General features: G+C 38.5%; 1 protein-coding gene across 1 annotated transcript in view; it reads left to right on the top strand.

Annotated features, from left to right (window-relative positions):
- The window catches only part of Dnah8 (dynein axonemal heavy chain 8), a 295,657-nt gene that overhangs the window by 130,401 nt on the left and 148,551 nt on the right, over positions 1-16,705 (top strand). Inside the window, exons 42-48 of the mRNA XM_046450645.2 lie at positions 1,257-1,429; positions 2,458-2,636; positions 8,830-9,017; positions 12,266-12,352; positions 12,452-12,559; positions 13,446-13,580; positions 14,846-15,007. Coding sequence (XP_046306601.2) covers positions 1,257-1,429; positions 2,458-2,636; positions 8,830-9,017; positions 12,266-12,352; positions 12,452-12,559; positions 13,446-13,580; positions 14,846-15,007 — 1,032 coding nt within the window. The remainder of the gene's footprint in view (positions 1-1,256; positions 1,430-2,457; positions 2,637-8,829; positions 9,018-12,265; positions 12,353-12,451; positions 12,560-13,445; positions 13,581-14,845; positions 15,008-16,705) is intronic.

Genomic DNA, 16,705 nt, shown 5'->3' with positions numbered 1-16,705 from the left:
TTACCACCTTAGTGGATTTTGAATGCACCTTGCTGACTGCATCTCGGTGGCTCTGGGTCCTGTATTAGCAGAGTCCCTGGGGATGGGCCCAGACTGTTTGCTGAAAGGAGCTCTTTGAAGGCGATGACTACAAATGGTGCTTTAGGTGGAAAGCCAGCACCCCTAACTGGAGGGGGAAGCATGGTCATAAATAACGCTACAAACAAAAAATGACAAAAAACAAGACTACTAATAGCAAGACATAGGGAGACCTGGTCAGAGGAAAGCTGAACATGAGCGGCCAGAGGTCCATTCCTTAGCATCAGCTGAATGACGTGGAAGTGGGCCTGCTGGGTTTAAGATCAGTGAAGAGGATCACATGCCACTTTCCTGAGTGCGCAGGACTGAGGTCTCTCCAGGTTTACCAGTGAAAAGTCATGAAGCACTCCAGAATGCAGTTGGTGGAATGGAGTTTCTACAGGTGCTTGCCTGGTTTCTGTCTCTTCTATTGGACCCAGCCTAATACCAAGCACAAGAAAGGAATCAATAAACATTCACTAAATGAAGATAAATGAAGATTCACTAAATGAAGATAACAGAGCTTGCATTCATGGTGGCGGGAGCCCAGGATGCCTTGACCAACAGATATATGCTGATGACCAGGCAGGTCAGGTGGCGTGGCCATAGTGCTGGTGCAGGAAGATTTGTGCCACTATAACCATGCATTTTCTTGTTTTATATCTTCAGTGGCTTCCAACTGCCATGAAGACCCTCCCTCAAACCCTCCCCATGGCCTGACAAAGCCCCAACTCTCATTCTCAGTTGTACTGACCTTTTTTCAGTTCCTTGAACAAGCTAAGTAGATCTTCTTAGATTTTTGCCCTTTATGTCCTTGGATAATCTCAACTATTTATCCAGGTTTGAGTTTAGATGTTCCTTCCCCTGAGTGCCCCTCTCTGACCCCCTAGACTAGATTAAGGCCTCTTGCTACATATTTTCATGAACTCTGAATTTCTCTGGCAGAGTATTTTTTTCATACTGTGTTGAAATTTCTGGTTTCACTGTTGTCTTTTGTCTTTTTCTTTGGTCAGAAGGCAGGAACTGTATCTGTCTTTGTTCACCCGGCCTAATACCAAGCACAAGAAAGGAATCAATAAACATTCACTAAATGAAGGAGAATCAGTTCATGAACAGTTGCACAAAAACTACCTATAAGCTTGAGTTTTAGGCTATTGCAGTGCAATATGTAACATTTTTTTTGTATTTATGTTTTAAAGGTAAAAATGCACGTCAAGTCAGTTACTGATTTTGAATGGCTGAAACAGAGTAGATTTTATTTTAAGGAAGATTTGGATCAAACTGTGGTATCTATTACAGATGTTGATTTTATTTACCAAAATGAATTTCTGGGATGCACTGATCGCCTTGTTATTACTCCGTTAACAGATAGGTAGGAAATTCAGTTCTTGTCATTCTATTTTGTAATTAAATAACATGCTTAAAATTGTTTTATAATTGTATTTGAAATATTAACAAGCATATTGCTGTCATGTTGGGCCTGTGCCAGCTCATCAAAGCCAGTCTTAACAATGCAGTAACCTTAGCTGTTACTTAAATAAACAGGCACATTAAATTTTTATGAAGTAGGAAAAAAGTGAAAGAATAAAAGCAAGTTTGAATGTTAACAGTGAGCAATTTAATAATGAATTTTAGACTGCAAGACAGAAAAATAGCCTGAGAACTATAAAGGAAGTTATTAGTATTGCAAAGAAGGAGATGCCTTGAATATCACATGAGGCCCTGGTTCAGTCTTCAGGATTTTTCATGTTTAGAAATTGATACCTACAGTGAAGTTTCTTGATCAAGCGGAATGATTAGTCAGTAGTAGATCCCCTTACATTTCTTTCCAGTATTTGACACAGGGCAAGAACTGGGAATTTTTCATCTTTGTCTATCTCTCTACGCTCAGTTCAATATGCTGTGCATAGGAAGCACTCAGTAAGTGTTTGTAGAATTAACTTAAATTGGGATTTAAAACAGTTAGTTAAATGTTTAAGTAGGTCTGTTTCCAGGTAAAATTATGACACAATCAAATTATATCTTCAGCCTCCTCCTGACTTCTCTAATCCCTCCTTTGTTTGATCCCCTTTTTTTATGTGGGTTTCTCAAGCTTTAAAATAAGTAGCCCAGGCTGGGGATGTGGCTCAAGCGGTAACGTGCTTGCCTGGCATACGCGGGACTCTGGGTTCGATCCTCAGCACCACATAAAATAAAATAAAGATGTTGTGTCCACCGAAAACTGAAAAATAAATATTAAAAAATTCTCTCTCTCTCTCTCTCTCTCTCTCTCTCTCTCTCTCTCTCTCTCTCTCTCTCTCTTCTCTCTCTTAAAAAAAAAATAAGTAGCCCATTCCCATCACCTTGGCCTTTTACTTGTTATTGTGCACACACAAAGCCTTGTCTGATTGACACTTGCAGATGCTACATCACCCTAGCGCAGGCTTTGGGAATGAACATGGGAGGTGCCCCAGCAGGACCTGCGGGCACTGGCAAGACAGAAACCACCAAAGACATGGGCAGGTGTTTGGGGAAATATGTGGTCGTGTTCAACTGCTCAGATCAAATGGATTTCAGAGGCCTTGGAAGGATTTTCAAAGGCAAGTGTGAAATAATGCTCATTAATTTTTGACATAAATTTAAAATGATATGCCAAGTAACTTAACATTAGTGTGGGTTGAGCTATAGGATATTGTTCTTTTTCTGGATCAAAAGTGGCTTGATACGATCATTTTCATGGGTTTATTGCTGGTGTTATAGTCCATGCATTGAATGAGTATTGGATTATGAAAGTGGAATCAATATATAATGGACTGAAATAGCAGTGGAGAAGGTAAGATCGCGATAGCAAATTGGTGACACGTCATTCCCTTCCTGTGTGAAATCCCACTGAACCGAAACATTTTTTAAAAGCTTAGCAACCCTGGAAAGTAAGAAGAGAGTGGCCATTTGCAGTTGGAAAATTTTGAGAAAATCCTGGAAGGTAGGTAATAGGTGATTTTAGATGGACAGAAAACAAAAACAAACGAAACGTTCAAGGGCACTTCAGCTTCAGAGCTCAGTCCTTAGAAATCTCTTTAGATATCTATATGCATTCTCTTGGTGATCTTGGGCAAACCCAAACTTAAAAATACCATCTGTAGGAGCTGGGGTTGTAGCTCAGTGGCAGAATGCTTGCCTAGCATGTGTGAGGCATTGGGTTCAATTCTCAGTACCACATATAAATAAATAAAATAAAAATCCATTGACAACTAAAAAATATTTAAAAAAATATCATCTGTAGGATGACTCCCAAATTTATGTCTCTTGGAAACTCTGGCTTCATACATGTAAATGCCAACTTAACACCTCCACTTAAAAGTGTAATAGGTCCAAATTCCCTACATCCAGCACCAAACTCCTGAGCTCCCTCTGTTTCTCTCTCTTCCTTAGCCTTCTTCATTTTCCACTCCATTCTTCTAGGTACTCAAGAAAACTCCTTTACTCCTCTGTTTTCTCTCTTATTTACATTCAAACTGTCAGCAAACACTGTTGGCTTTACTTTCAAAGTGTACCTCGCATCTAACACCCTCGTCTCACTGGACCATTTCAGTAAGCCTCCTAACTGGTCTCCCTGTTGACCCTTTTCCCTTCTGTTCTAGTCTCCAACCTGCACCTCGGTGATCCTTCTACATGTAGGTCAGACCCTGACACTCTGCTGCTGAAAGCTGTGCAGTGGCTTCACTCATAGTAAAAGCCAAATTCTTACAGTGGTCCTGTTGTCCTACATGCTCACCCCCACTCCTTCCCGGGTCCCCAGTGCATTGCTCTGACCTCTGACCTCATCTCCCAGTGCTTTTCCCTCATTCCCTCTACCATAGCCTTATTGACCTTCCTGATGTTGCTTAGACACCTGAAGCATATTCAACCCCCAGAGACCCTACATGCTGTTTGTTACATTCTTTTCCCAGATCTCTCTCCACGTGGCTCACTTTATAAAGGACATCCACAGCATACACAGCTGAAAATTTGAAAGATTTCTCTTTGAGATGAAGTGTAAGACAAAGATTGTCATTATCATAACTTCTGTTCATCAGGGCATTATAATTCTAGCCAGTGGTGTAGAGAACAACAGCAGGAACCACAAAAATACAAAGATGAGGAAGAAAGGATAAAATATAGGAAGAAATATAAGAAATTTTAAAACTTTTAATTTAAAATTTAAAAATTTAAAAGAAAGAAATATGAAATAAGAAATAAGGAAGAAATGTAAAATTTCATTATTTCAAATGATGTGGCCGCTATATAAAATTGAACAAATCTATAGAAAAATAGAAATTAGAAAAGTTACTGGAATATAAAGTTATATAAATCAATTTTATGTCTACAAATCACAAAAAAGTTAGAAAATGAAATTTTCAGAAATATGTTCTTTAGAACATAATTGAGAGAGTGTGATATTGGGGTGGGAATGGATAACTAGACCAGGGTAATATAGTAGAGATGCAGAAACAGGCCAAGGACACTTGGCATATGGATAAATGGTGGTGTAAATCAGTGATGAAGAGTTGGGCTTTATAATAAATTGTTCTGGGATAACTGGTGAGTAATACTTATCAAGGGGATTGGATCCCTGCCTCACACTTTACACAAAAAAATCAGTTTGGGGGCATAAGTGCTTATATGTGGAAAGTAAAACTATATAGTTTTCAGAATGGAAATTTAAAAAAAACTCACAAACCATACAGACAATGGTTTACTTGCCTCATTTAAGTTTAAAGCTTTTGTTCATCAGCGAATACCACAATGAAAGTGAAAAGCCATGCCAGAAATTTGGAAAAGGCATTTTTCACAGGAAAAGAAATTTTATATTTCTTTCTAAAATGGGTTGTATCTTATATATGTGTGTGTGTGTGTATATATATATATATATATATATATATATATATATATAGTCTACAAATCAATGAGAAAATGTAATAGGAAAATGAGGAAAGTTATTTTGCATATGAAGAAAACCAAATGAATAGCAACCAAGTAATGTATATCATGATGTGATTCCCTTTTGAACTTAACATTCTAACAAAAACTTAACTGTACCATTGTTGACCCCGGGTAGAGATGTAAGGCAACAGAAACACTGTTCACCCCTGCTGGGAGTGTAAGATCTTTTGCGAAGTCAGTCAGCATCAGTTTAAAAGGCATGTACATGTTGACATCATGGTTTCTCAGCTACCCAACTCTTGGTATATATTCAGATGAACAGTGCTTTGTACCATGGCACGTGTGAATATTCACGGCAGCATCACGCGTAACAGCAAATAAGTGGAGACAACTCTGTGTGTCTCCTGTGGTAGCCTGGATATGTAAATTGTGAACATGTCATTTATACATTACATACAAAGGAAGGAAAATTATATGTTAAATTTTATTTAATAATGTTGCATAGCATCACAAATGAGTAACTACAATGAGATGCATTGATAGAGAACATATCACACACTAGTATTTATTTTGAAATCAGTTTTATTTTTAATATTGACATGTAATATTTATATTTATTTATTTATGGGATACATTGTTCTAATTCAATACATGTATACAATGTGTAATGATGGAATCAGGGTAGTTAGCACTTCCTTTCTTCAGATACTTTCATTTCTATGCATTGGGATCTTTCTTCTCTAGTTATTTTGAAATATGTCATTAACTCTTGGAGACTCTAGTTGCCCTATTGTGCTATATGACATCAGAACTACTCCCTCTGCACTGTTATGGTGCCCATGCTCAGCCCTCTCCCCATCCCTCACTCTTCTCCTTTCTGCCCTCTATTGATCTCCTCTATTCTCCTCTCTACTTCTCTTTTTCAGCTTCTGCAAATGAATAAGAACATGTGGTATTTATAATTATATATAAGTCTAATTTGTTGTGAAGGAAGCAAGTCTTATAAGAACACACAGAATATGATCAAATTTATTTAAAATTAAAATTATTTAATATGCCAGATAGGTAAAATAAAAAATAAATAATATATACATATATTATTATATCATTTCATATTACATATTATCCTTGTACATTAATATATTATTATTATGTGTATTCTATACACACACACACACACATAGGTTGTTTTAAAAATGATGATTTTTCCACGAAGTTCAGATTAGCAGCCATCCCTCTTGGGTTGGGGAGAGGGAACAGTAGTTGGGGAGAAAGGCTGGAACTTCCCTATGATGTGTTAAATATCAGGAGTTCACTCATCCAGCCATTACTTTAAATGGGATGATCAGGGTGATCTTGTCTCAATATTTTAGTCTTTATTTGATATTTCTCCACTTAAAAAGGAGAAGACGGCTAGTATGGTGGCTCATGCCTGTAATTCCAGTGGCTTGGGAGGCTGAGGCAGGGGGATCATTAAGTTCAAGGTCAGCTTCTGCAATATAGTGAAACTCTATCTCAAAATAAAAAATTTAAAGGACTTGTAGAGCTGAGGATGGAGCTCAGTGGTATAGCACTTGCTTAGCATGCATAAAGCCCTGGGTTTGATTCCCAGCACCATAAATAAGTAAACAGGCTGGGAATGTAGCTCAGTGGTAAAATGCCCCTGGGTTCAATACCCAGTGGTACAAACTCAATAAATAAATAGGAGAAGAAAACATAAACTATAGACTGGAAGAAGAATATTTTAGCATATATAACTATCAAAAGATTAATATCCAATATTTAAAAGATTCTCCTTAAATCATTAAAAAAAAGCAAAATGAAACAATAATGAGATGCCATTCTCGCTCCTACCGTATTGGTAAAAATGGAGAAGTATGGCAAAATCAGTATAGGTTAGAATGTGTAGCTGCTCAGTGCTGCTCTGGGTGTGCAGTGTGGTAGAACTGCCTCACAAGAAGACTTTGGTAGCATTTGGCATATCTTCTTTGACTTAGAATTTCCACTCCTCACATGCAAGACTGCTGCATTGTTTTTGCAAATCATTAGCACTAACCCCAATGCCCTTTGAGAATAGCATGAATTTTTAAACTGGCATATTTATACAACAGAACACTGTATAATATAGCCCTCCAAAGATCTACGGCACTGGATTAGATCTGCATGTATCATCATAGGTAAATCTCAGAAAAACAATATTGAGCAAATCAAATCACAGGAGGATATATACAGTATTCTTTACAGATAGACATACATAAATTTTGGACAAGCTAATTATGTAGTGTCCACAAATGCAAGCAAAAGAGCAATATTTTAAAACCATCCAGAGGAACCACTGATGTAAAGTTCAGGATAAAGTTACCTCTGAAGAAGGAGGGTGTTAGATGCAAGGGGACATTCATGAACTTGAACTCTCTAATATCCTGTTCTTTAGAATGATATCTGAAGTAAGAAAGATTTGATGAATAGGTACATGGTTTTTATTTATATTGTTTCTCAAAATTGTTGGCATGTTGAAAAAAAACATTCCCAAGAGTCATTTTCTGATCAGAGAGAAGGGTTCTTCTGTAGATGACTCCTGGTCACAGAGTTGGAAGATGATTGAGAGAAGCAGAATAGAGTACAAGGTAACCCTGGAAGGTCAGGATTATCATATCGAGGGCGGAGAAAAAGAAAAGGAAGTGGCTTTTTCTCCAGTGTTTTTCTTTCATATAAAAGGTGTGACACAGCCTTCTGAAGTAGGAGCCAGATAGGTCCACCTCAGATGGGGGCTCAGGCCAGAGAGGCAGGGCCAATGGACAGTGGGTTAGATGACAAGCCCCAAGTCTAAGGGGGAAGCTCTCCTGCCTCTTCCTCCCCTTTCTTTAAAGCACCAATGACAGGCATGCACTCTGCAAACAGGGATTTGCCTTTGAGATGAGTAAAAAAACACTGAAAAACCATTATACAGAGATAACAGTCTTATGAAATATTTGAAGAATTTAGGAAGGCTCCCCCAACCAGTGAAGAGACCTACTGGAAACAAAAGAGAACTCAACAGTCAGTAAAATTCATAGCTTCAGAGAGATTCAGGAATTGATCATGTTCCACCAATGAAAGAAAAACAAATTGATATGAGACAATAATTGGAATTCTTGGAAATTGAACATGCATATTAGCAGAATACCCAGCCAAGAGAATATACTGTAAAGGCAGAAAGAGATGAAAAGTTTAATGGAAGAACTGAAGGATCACAGGGATAGATAGATAAATTCTATCATTCATGCAATGGATATTACCAAGGGAGAGAAAAGAAAGACTGGGGGTGGGCAATAATAAAAGTCATAAAAGCCTTTCACATAGCTGAAGGTAATGATGGTTTTCATCCTTACAGAGAGAGGGGGGTCAGTGTTCATGATAGCCAGGTCTACCTTTGTGCTGGGTTTTGTGAGAAATAAATTAAAATCCCTTTGGTCTTCCTCTTTCTCATCCTGCATCCTTACATTTCTATCTCACTGCAATAAAAAAAGAACAGAGAGCTCTGACCCAGGTGGGGCATCCCTTATTTTGTCATTTCCCCCAAACACTATGGCTCCTTCCATTGTCATCTCACTTCAGGACTGGGCCAAACTATACCCACCTCCAGCGTCCCTGAATGATATGTTCATACTTTGATTTTGACAGTGTGCTATTTTCATTGTTTTGGTGATGACATACAAATAATTAAGGATCTCCTTATCACTGGAATTCAATGTCTTTGTAAAGAGGCAGATAAGAAATTTTACATAAGTGTGTTTGCATATATGTTTGGAAGCACCTTGGAGAAATGATTGCTATCACGAAGGTGGATGGTGGAGTAAAACTTTACAAATTAACTGTTTTTCATGCCAGGTCTTGCACAGTCGGGTTCCTGGGGCTGTTTTGATGAGTTTAACAGAATTGAATTGCCTGTATTATCAGTGGCGGCACAACAAATTTATATTGTTTTGACAGCGAGAAAAGAGAGGAAAAAACAGTTCATATTTTCTGATGGTGATTGTGTTGATTTAAATCCAGAATTTGGAATCTTCTTAACAATGGTGAGAACACAGGCTTCAGATGCAATTTGATTAGTCTAATTGTTACAGAGTTAAGTAAAAGTATTTATGTATTAGTCATTAGGTAACTATCCAGGAGTCATGAATGCTTTGTTTTTTTGTTTTGTTTTAGTTGTAGATGGACACAATACCTTTATTTATTTACTTACTTACTTATTTATATGTGGCGCTAAGGTTCAAACCCAGTGCCTCACACATGCTAGGCAACCCCAGCCACCATGAAATCTTTTTTTTTAATTTTAAATTTTAATTTTTTTATTATAGTTAGACATGATACCTTTACTTTATTTATTTATTTTTTTATGTGGTGCTGAGGATCGAATCCAGGGCCTCACCCGTGCTAGGCAAGTGTTCTACCGCTAAGCCACAACCCCAGCCCATCCCATGAACTCTTTATTATATAATTTTTATTTGTTTTTCCCCCATGGTTCTGGAGATCTAACCAGGCCTTCACACATGCCAGGCAAGGGCTCTGCCACTGAATTACATCCCCAGCCCTGACATTTGTTTTGAGTAGTAAAAATAGCCCAGATAGAAGATGAAATAGTATAACATGTTAATAACAATAGCTACTGCTTGTTAAGCACTTAATATGTGTAAGGTTCTGGGCTAAATGTTTTGTATACTGAGTCAGCACAACTCATGCCATGCTGCAGTAACAAACAGTCCCCAAATCATAATTGCTTAAAACCACAAACCTTTATTTCTTCCTCATGCCATATGTCCATTATGAATTGGCTGGGGTAGGAGCAGGCAGTCATGGTCTGCTTTAAATGTCTTTATTCTGGTACTCATGCTGACAAGGTACTCACTAGCTCAATCATTGCTGGTTGGTGCAGCAGAGATAAAAGAAAACATGAGGAATTGTGCTCTGGCTCAGCGTTTCTGTCCACAAATAACACAAAGTCACAAGACTCATTGGCTAAAGCAATTCACATGACCACACCTAACTTCAGGGTGACAGGGCTGGACAGCCCTACAATGCAATTGCAAGGGAAAAGAATGTGATATATTTGGTTAGTGATATTGAAGACTATGCATGCACGTTATTTCATCCTATGACTCTGATAGCTCTCTGGGGTTGATATTTCATAGTCAAGGAACTTGAGGCTCAGAGAAGCTGAAAATACTGCTCGAGTTATACAGCCAGTAAGAGTATTATATCTCTGACATTAGAACTTGACTGCTTATAATTTCTACACTTTGTTTTTTCCTGATACTTAATAGGAGGAAATGACTTAAAATTTTCAAAATAACTTAACAAGATCCTATATCAAAGCAATTGTAACAAATCCAATTACCATGTGATTGCGGGCAGAATTTCGGGATTCAGCATTATAAAGATGGAAAACCAAAGACATGAATGAACAAGAGTTTCTGTGAATCAGGAAAATGAAGTTAACGTTGAATCCGTTTTAATGTTTTTAGATACTAAATTAAATCTCTAAGTTTTGCAAGATGACACAAAGTATTCTGTTTTCTATGTCTCAGTAGACAAAGATAAATATAAGAAACAGCAGCAGAAAAGTTTCTGATAAATTTTGTTGTTAGCAAACATGCAGGAAAGCAGTTAGGAGGAAATAAGAACAATCCAGAGATTAGTTATAACTCAGGAATGGGATGAAGAAATTTACTCAGTGTGAAGCTAGAGCATAGAAAAATTTAAAAGAAACTTAACATTCTCCTGGGTTAAGAATATTAGAAATATTATTTGGATATTGCATTAAGCTATGAATAACTGAGACATGAAAAAATAGCCGCTTAATAGATAAGATCTTAAGGTCTGTGTTCATACTTGGTCATGGTTTCCATCTTCAAGGTCACTTTATGACCCAAGATACTGCCCAAGCATCTCTGTTTTGTTGTAGCCAAGTGATTAAATTGGCCCCCTTAGTCATGGAGGGTCTTTCACAGTGTGTCCCTTTTCCTCTCACTACGTAGAATCTCATCACCCCAGCCCAGCCATGAGGCAGGTGGGACAGTGTTGTTTTCAATCTGGGTGGAGAAGTGTGGTTAAGGAAGGGGAGGGTCTATGCAGAACAACTAGAAATCTCAATTTCTAGCACTTAGCAAGATACCTGGCCTCCTGACAGAACCCTGTACATGTTCAGGGGCTGTTTCTTTTCTTTTCTTTTGGCACTAGGGACTGAACTCAGGGGTGCTTTGTCACTGAGTTCTGTCCCCAGGCCTTTTAATTTTTATTTTATTTTAAAATTTTGAGACAGGGTCTCACTAAGTTGCTTAGGGCCTCGCTAAGTTGCTGAGGCTGGCCTTGAACTTGCAGTCCTCTTGCTTCACCCTCCAGAGCTGCTGGGATGACAGGCGTGCACCACCACACCCGGCCAGGGACCAAAGGTTTCTTAATGGAATCTTGTTATTTGCTTTACTTGTCTTTGAACCACCAACCTTTCCTTGGGGACTTTTGGGGCTGTCCTATCTTCTATCTGTTGTTACTTATGAGGAGACTTTGTTTCCTTCCCACCTCCACTTTTGTCCTTTGTAGCCTTTTCTCATCATTCCCTTCTTTATTTCCTTTCATCCCCTCCCCTCCCCCCTGTTTTTTTAAAATGGTACTTTGTTAGCCCGATAACTAACTATGACTGCAGAGAATATTGAACAGATGAAATAAAAATGACCTTCCTAAAGTTTTCTCCTCTTTCAATAATGTACATTGGACCATCATTATTCAATTTGTCAGTTTTCTATTCTTTCATTTTCTTTTTTTTTTTGTTTTTAAATGCATAGGCACATAGATGCTTAATTTTTGCTACACAAAATTTTGCATTACTTTAATAATATAATAAAAACGTGTGTATATATCTATCTCCATGTATATATGGAGTGGTATGTACATTTTTAAATACAAATGGTGTAAAATGTATTTTGGGAAAGGGAAGGACATTTTATGAATCTAACATTTTCGAATACCACTGTAGAATCTGAAGAGTATGAAATGTCTTTGTATTAAGAAACTGAATGTGGGCTGGGGTTGTGACTCAGTGGTAGATCGCTTGCTTAGCATATGTGAGGTCCTGGGTTCCATCCTCAGCACCACATAAAAATAATAAATAAAATAAATGTATTGTGTCCATCCACAACTAAAAACTTTTTAAAAATCTGAATGTATTTGTATTTGAATCTGAACCAAGACGAGGAGATGTATTTACATTGAAGAATCAACAATGAAGATTGTAGCATTAATTAAAAATTAAATATATTCTAACTCTTAGAACCCTGGATATGCTGGGCGCCAGGAACTGCCAGAAAATTTGAAAATCCAGTTTAGAACTGTTGCTATGATGGTTCCTGATAGACAGGTATGCACCAGGACTTATAAGTGGAACATAATTTGTGGTTTTTAAAAAGCCATTCTTTCCCCTTAAAGTTGCTGAAAAAAATCTCATATTAATTTTCAGATCATTATGCGAGTAAAACTTGCAAGCTGTGGTTTTCTTGAAAATGTTATCCTGGCTCAAAAGTTTTACGTTCTTTACAAACTCTGTGAAGAGCAACTTACTAAACAGGTAACTTTATCCATCTCTTTTTCTCCTATAGTATAGAATTTGGTTTTCCACTTTGCAGTTTTACCTTGATAAATGATAATCAGTGAACTAAAAAACAACAACAAAAAACCCCCAACTCCATTGACTCTTTTCTAGAGTGTATTTATGATTAATTTGGCATACTTATAAGTAATTTGACCTACTGATTATGTATATTTTTAAAATCCTTTATTTGGAAAAAATTGTAGATTGACAGGAAACTGTAAGAAGGTGTGCACCTTTTACCCAGTTTCTCCCAATGTTGACATATCATAAAGACAGTACAATAATGAAACTAGAAAATTGACCCTGTACAATCCACAGAGTGTATTAAGGTTTCACCCTTTATGCATGCACTCGTGAGTGTGTGTCTCTGTGTGTGTGTAGTTGTAATGGAACTATATCACAAGCAAAGATTGTGTAACAACCATTACAGTTAACATACAGAATGGATCCATCAGGTGACAGATGCTCCCACTGAAGAAGAACCACACCACTCTCTCTCCCAAATCCCTAACCCACTGCAACCATTAATCTTTTCTCCATATATAATTTTATATCAGGAATGCTATGCAAATGGTATCATGGAATATGTAACTTGTTGGTGGTGCATTTAATATCTGTGTGTCACTCAGACTGTATCATTCTCAAAAGATATTTAGGGTGTGAACCCTGTATCCTACCCTGGATTTTCCAATAGGAATGATCGTTTCTCAGTCAAAGGAAAAGGACAAGAATTTAGCTCCTCATACTTGCAATTCAGATCCTCCAAAATGACAGCAGATTGTCTACCTATTTGTAGAGAGTGAACTTAACATTTAGAGTGTTTCAAGTAAATAATCTCCTCCCACCTCTTTTTCCACCCTAGGTCCATTATGACTTTGGACTGAGAAATATTCTATCTGTGTTGAGAACGCTTGGAGCTCAGAAAAGAGCCAGACCAGAAGATAGTGAATTAAGCACAGTCATGAGAGGACTAAGGGATATGAACCTCTCTAAATTGGTATCTTTCTTCTCTGAATTTACTTCCCTTCCATTGGTAGTAGGGGTTGGCTTATATTGAGCTGTGGACACTAATAATTAGAGAGTTAATGAGCATGCTTCCAGAAGAAGGTAAAGGACTCCATCACCCTGCATGACAGAAAGGACTGCAAGTGCCTTCTCCTCTGTTGGGGGCAGTGAAGCAGGTCCACTGTGGGCTCCAGATCCAGATTTTCATTCCACTTCTCCACTATTACAGTGTAACACAAATTCTAAACACAAAAATCTAGATTCACAGGAAACTCTGAGAACTTTGTCCTTTGTCCATGAATAGCTTGTTTCCAATAAGCTCCTCTCTAATATCTGTATAGTTCATTACTATTGCAAGTCTGTTGAGGTGGACTGCCTTATTTGAGCCTCGTGGCAACTCTCTGATATGGGCAGCTGATTTGCTTATCGTCATTTGACTTATGGGGGAACAGAGACTCTGGGAGGGAGAGGACTCACCTGTATTCCTAGTGAGCCAAGGAGCCAAAACAAAAATCCATGATTTTGGGAAGCCAAATCATCGGCTCCTTCCAGGGCACCTCACTGCCTCTCTGATAATGGTATTCTTGCAACTTCTAGACAAACATTGGAGAAAGCATCACAGAAGTTCCAGAGAAGAAGGGATAAAAATCAGTAGGGGTCATAGGTTGGGCAATCTGTGTATTAAAGACTTCTTCTCAGGCAGAAAGAACGCTGCTCTAATGGGGCTTTCTAGTCAATATTGGATGAAATCACAGAGAGTGTCCTGATTTAAATGAAATATTGATATTGTGTTCTCATGGCATTGGAACATAAGTCACATGTTTTTAAAAAAATATTCATTCTTAAGCTTTAGGTGGATACAATATCTTTATTTTACATTTATGTGGTGCTGAGGATTGAACCCCGTGCCTTGTGCATGCTAGGTAAAAACTCTACCACTGAGCCACAACCCCAGCCCCAAGTCACATGTTTTTAGGGTTAATGTGAACACAGTCTGAGAAGCAGAATATTCATATGAAGTAACGAAGTCAGACCTTGAGCAGTAGATTGAGGCTGGATTGTAGCTATCAGATGCCAAGGAACTTTGGGCACAGTGTGAATTCAGTGGTGATGTTCAGAAGAAAGTGGCAGAGAATGCAAATCTGATTAGGAGAGTACCAAACGGTTCTCTGGGCATGAAATGGTGTGTGCAGTGCACATCTCTGCTTGTTGATAGGTGTTTGTTGACTAAGGTTATTTTAACCTGTGCACCCTTAGGTTGATGAAGATGAACCCTTGTTCCTCAGCTTAATCAATGACTTGTTTCCGGGGTTACAACTGGACAGTAATACTTATGCAGAACTGCAGGCTGCTGTAGCCAACCAGGTTCATCTAGAAGGTTTAATTAACCACCCACCCTGGAACCTCAAACTTGTACAGGTAAGGGCATTTTAGTCTGTTATCAGTGCAACAGTAAGTGTGTACTGCTAGAGGTCACCATGTGACTACAACATGATTTGCATCTTATTTGATGGAAGTGTTGAAACAATTAAAATGCTACATACATACATCATTGCAGGGAGAGTCCTCACGGTATGAATTTGTCCTAGAGAGAAAGTATGGGTTTACCCTGCCTCACAGAAAACAAGCAGTAATTTACTCTGGTTGTTACTTCACCTGGTGAAAAGTATGGACGGTAACCAGAATCCCCAAAACAGTTGGAATGTGAGCTTCGGCGTCCAGGGGCCCAGTGCCTTAGAAATCTGGGCTCCCTCACTGCTTTTTTTTTTTCCTGTGTGGTGTGCTGTGTCCTTTACCTACATAAAAACTTGAACCCATTGGCATCTTTCTCTCCACCTACTTCATCCTGTGACAGCTCCCTAACCTCCACCTATGGACTCAAGAACCCGTAGCAGAGACACAGGCTCAAATCTCTACGAGCTTGTTGCTTTGAGGGGTGTTTCCCAGGGCTTTTGGAAAATGAAGGAGCAGAAATTGTATTATAAATTGCATTTGGAAAGAAATAACAATTATTACTTTAGCTCACTATTCTCCACCAAATTATGGCTCATGCAAATATATGGGACATATCCAGATCTCACATGGAAATATATGGAGAAACATATAATTATTTTTCATTATCCATGCATTGGAAGCCATTAGAATTTTTTTTTTCTTCTTGGCACAACATTATTTTGCATATGATATCCATACTGTATAATACTAAAATCCTAGTCATCTCAATGAGTGACTCTAGAATCTTGGTGGGTGTCAGTAACATTATTCTTGGACATGGTGGTATAGCCAGTGCTTCAGTTGCTTTTAAAGGATGGGTTATAATAGTAATACATTTCTATCCAAAATGCTAGGACAGCTCAGATTCTACCTCGGATGGGTTGTGAGATCTTTGACTTCTTATTGTTATTAAGAGAACCACAGGCAGGATGTCTGCTGATATGCTCTTAGTATGTCTCCTTGAATCCTGTTTGCCCTTTCCACATGCTGCCTTCCTGGCTTCTATGTGCCTTTACTTGTAATGCAAGAGAGGACTGGAGCCACTTTGTGGGTAGGCACAACAGGTTGACAGTGCCTGAGAGTTTAATCCCTGTCCCCGAGTCAGCCTCTCCTTAAATAAGGACTGATAGGTGATGGAGAAGGAAAGTCAAGCTCCCCTCTTCCAGGTGGATCCTCAGTCCCTGAGGTGTAGCTCACATCAGAAACTCCCCAGCAGAATCATGCTTAAGTCTCTCCTCTGCAGGTGTCCTCAATCACACCTGGCCTCACTTCTTCCCATTCCTGTCTTGCTTTTTCCTCCTCCTTCTCCATTTCTTCTGGGAACACTCCTGGGGAGGGGCGGGGAAGCCTTTGCTCAGGAATCCTATTCAAGATGTGCTTCTGAGAGCCCCAGGCCCGCCATGAATCCTGGATCTTCACTGTGGTGCGTGGAGTTGCGGCTTTCTACCACTAAGGGGCGATATCATCACATTGCACACACAGAAAATTTTGCATGTGGAAAAACTGCTGGTTCTCAATCCGCAAACCAGAATCACAAGGAGTAGTTTGAGAAGCAAAAAGTAGACCCCAGGTTGATGGTTATTCCAGAATGTAATTCAAGTCCCACGTCGTCATTACTTTAGC

This window comes from Marmota monax, unplaced genomic scaffold (genome assembly GCF_021218885.2).
Source record: "Marmota monax isolate L192 unplaced genomic scaffold, Marmota_monax_Labrador192_F-V1.1 WCK01_AAM20220418_F8-fsc00127, whole genome shotgun sequence".
NCBI classification, from domain to species: domain Eukaryota; kingdom Metazoa; phylum Chordata; class Mammalia; order Rodentia; family Sciuridae; genus Marmota; species Marmota monax.
This window is presented reverse-complemented; position numbering and strand designations above follow the sequence as displayed.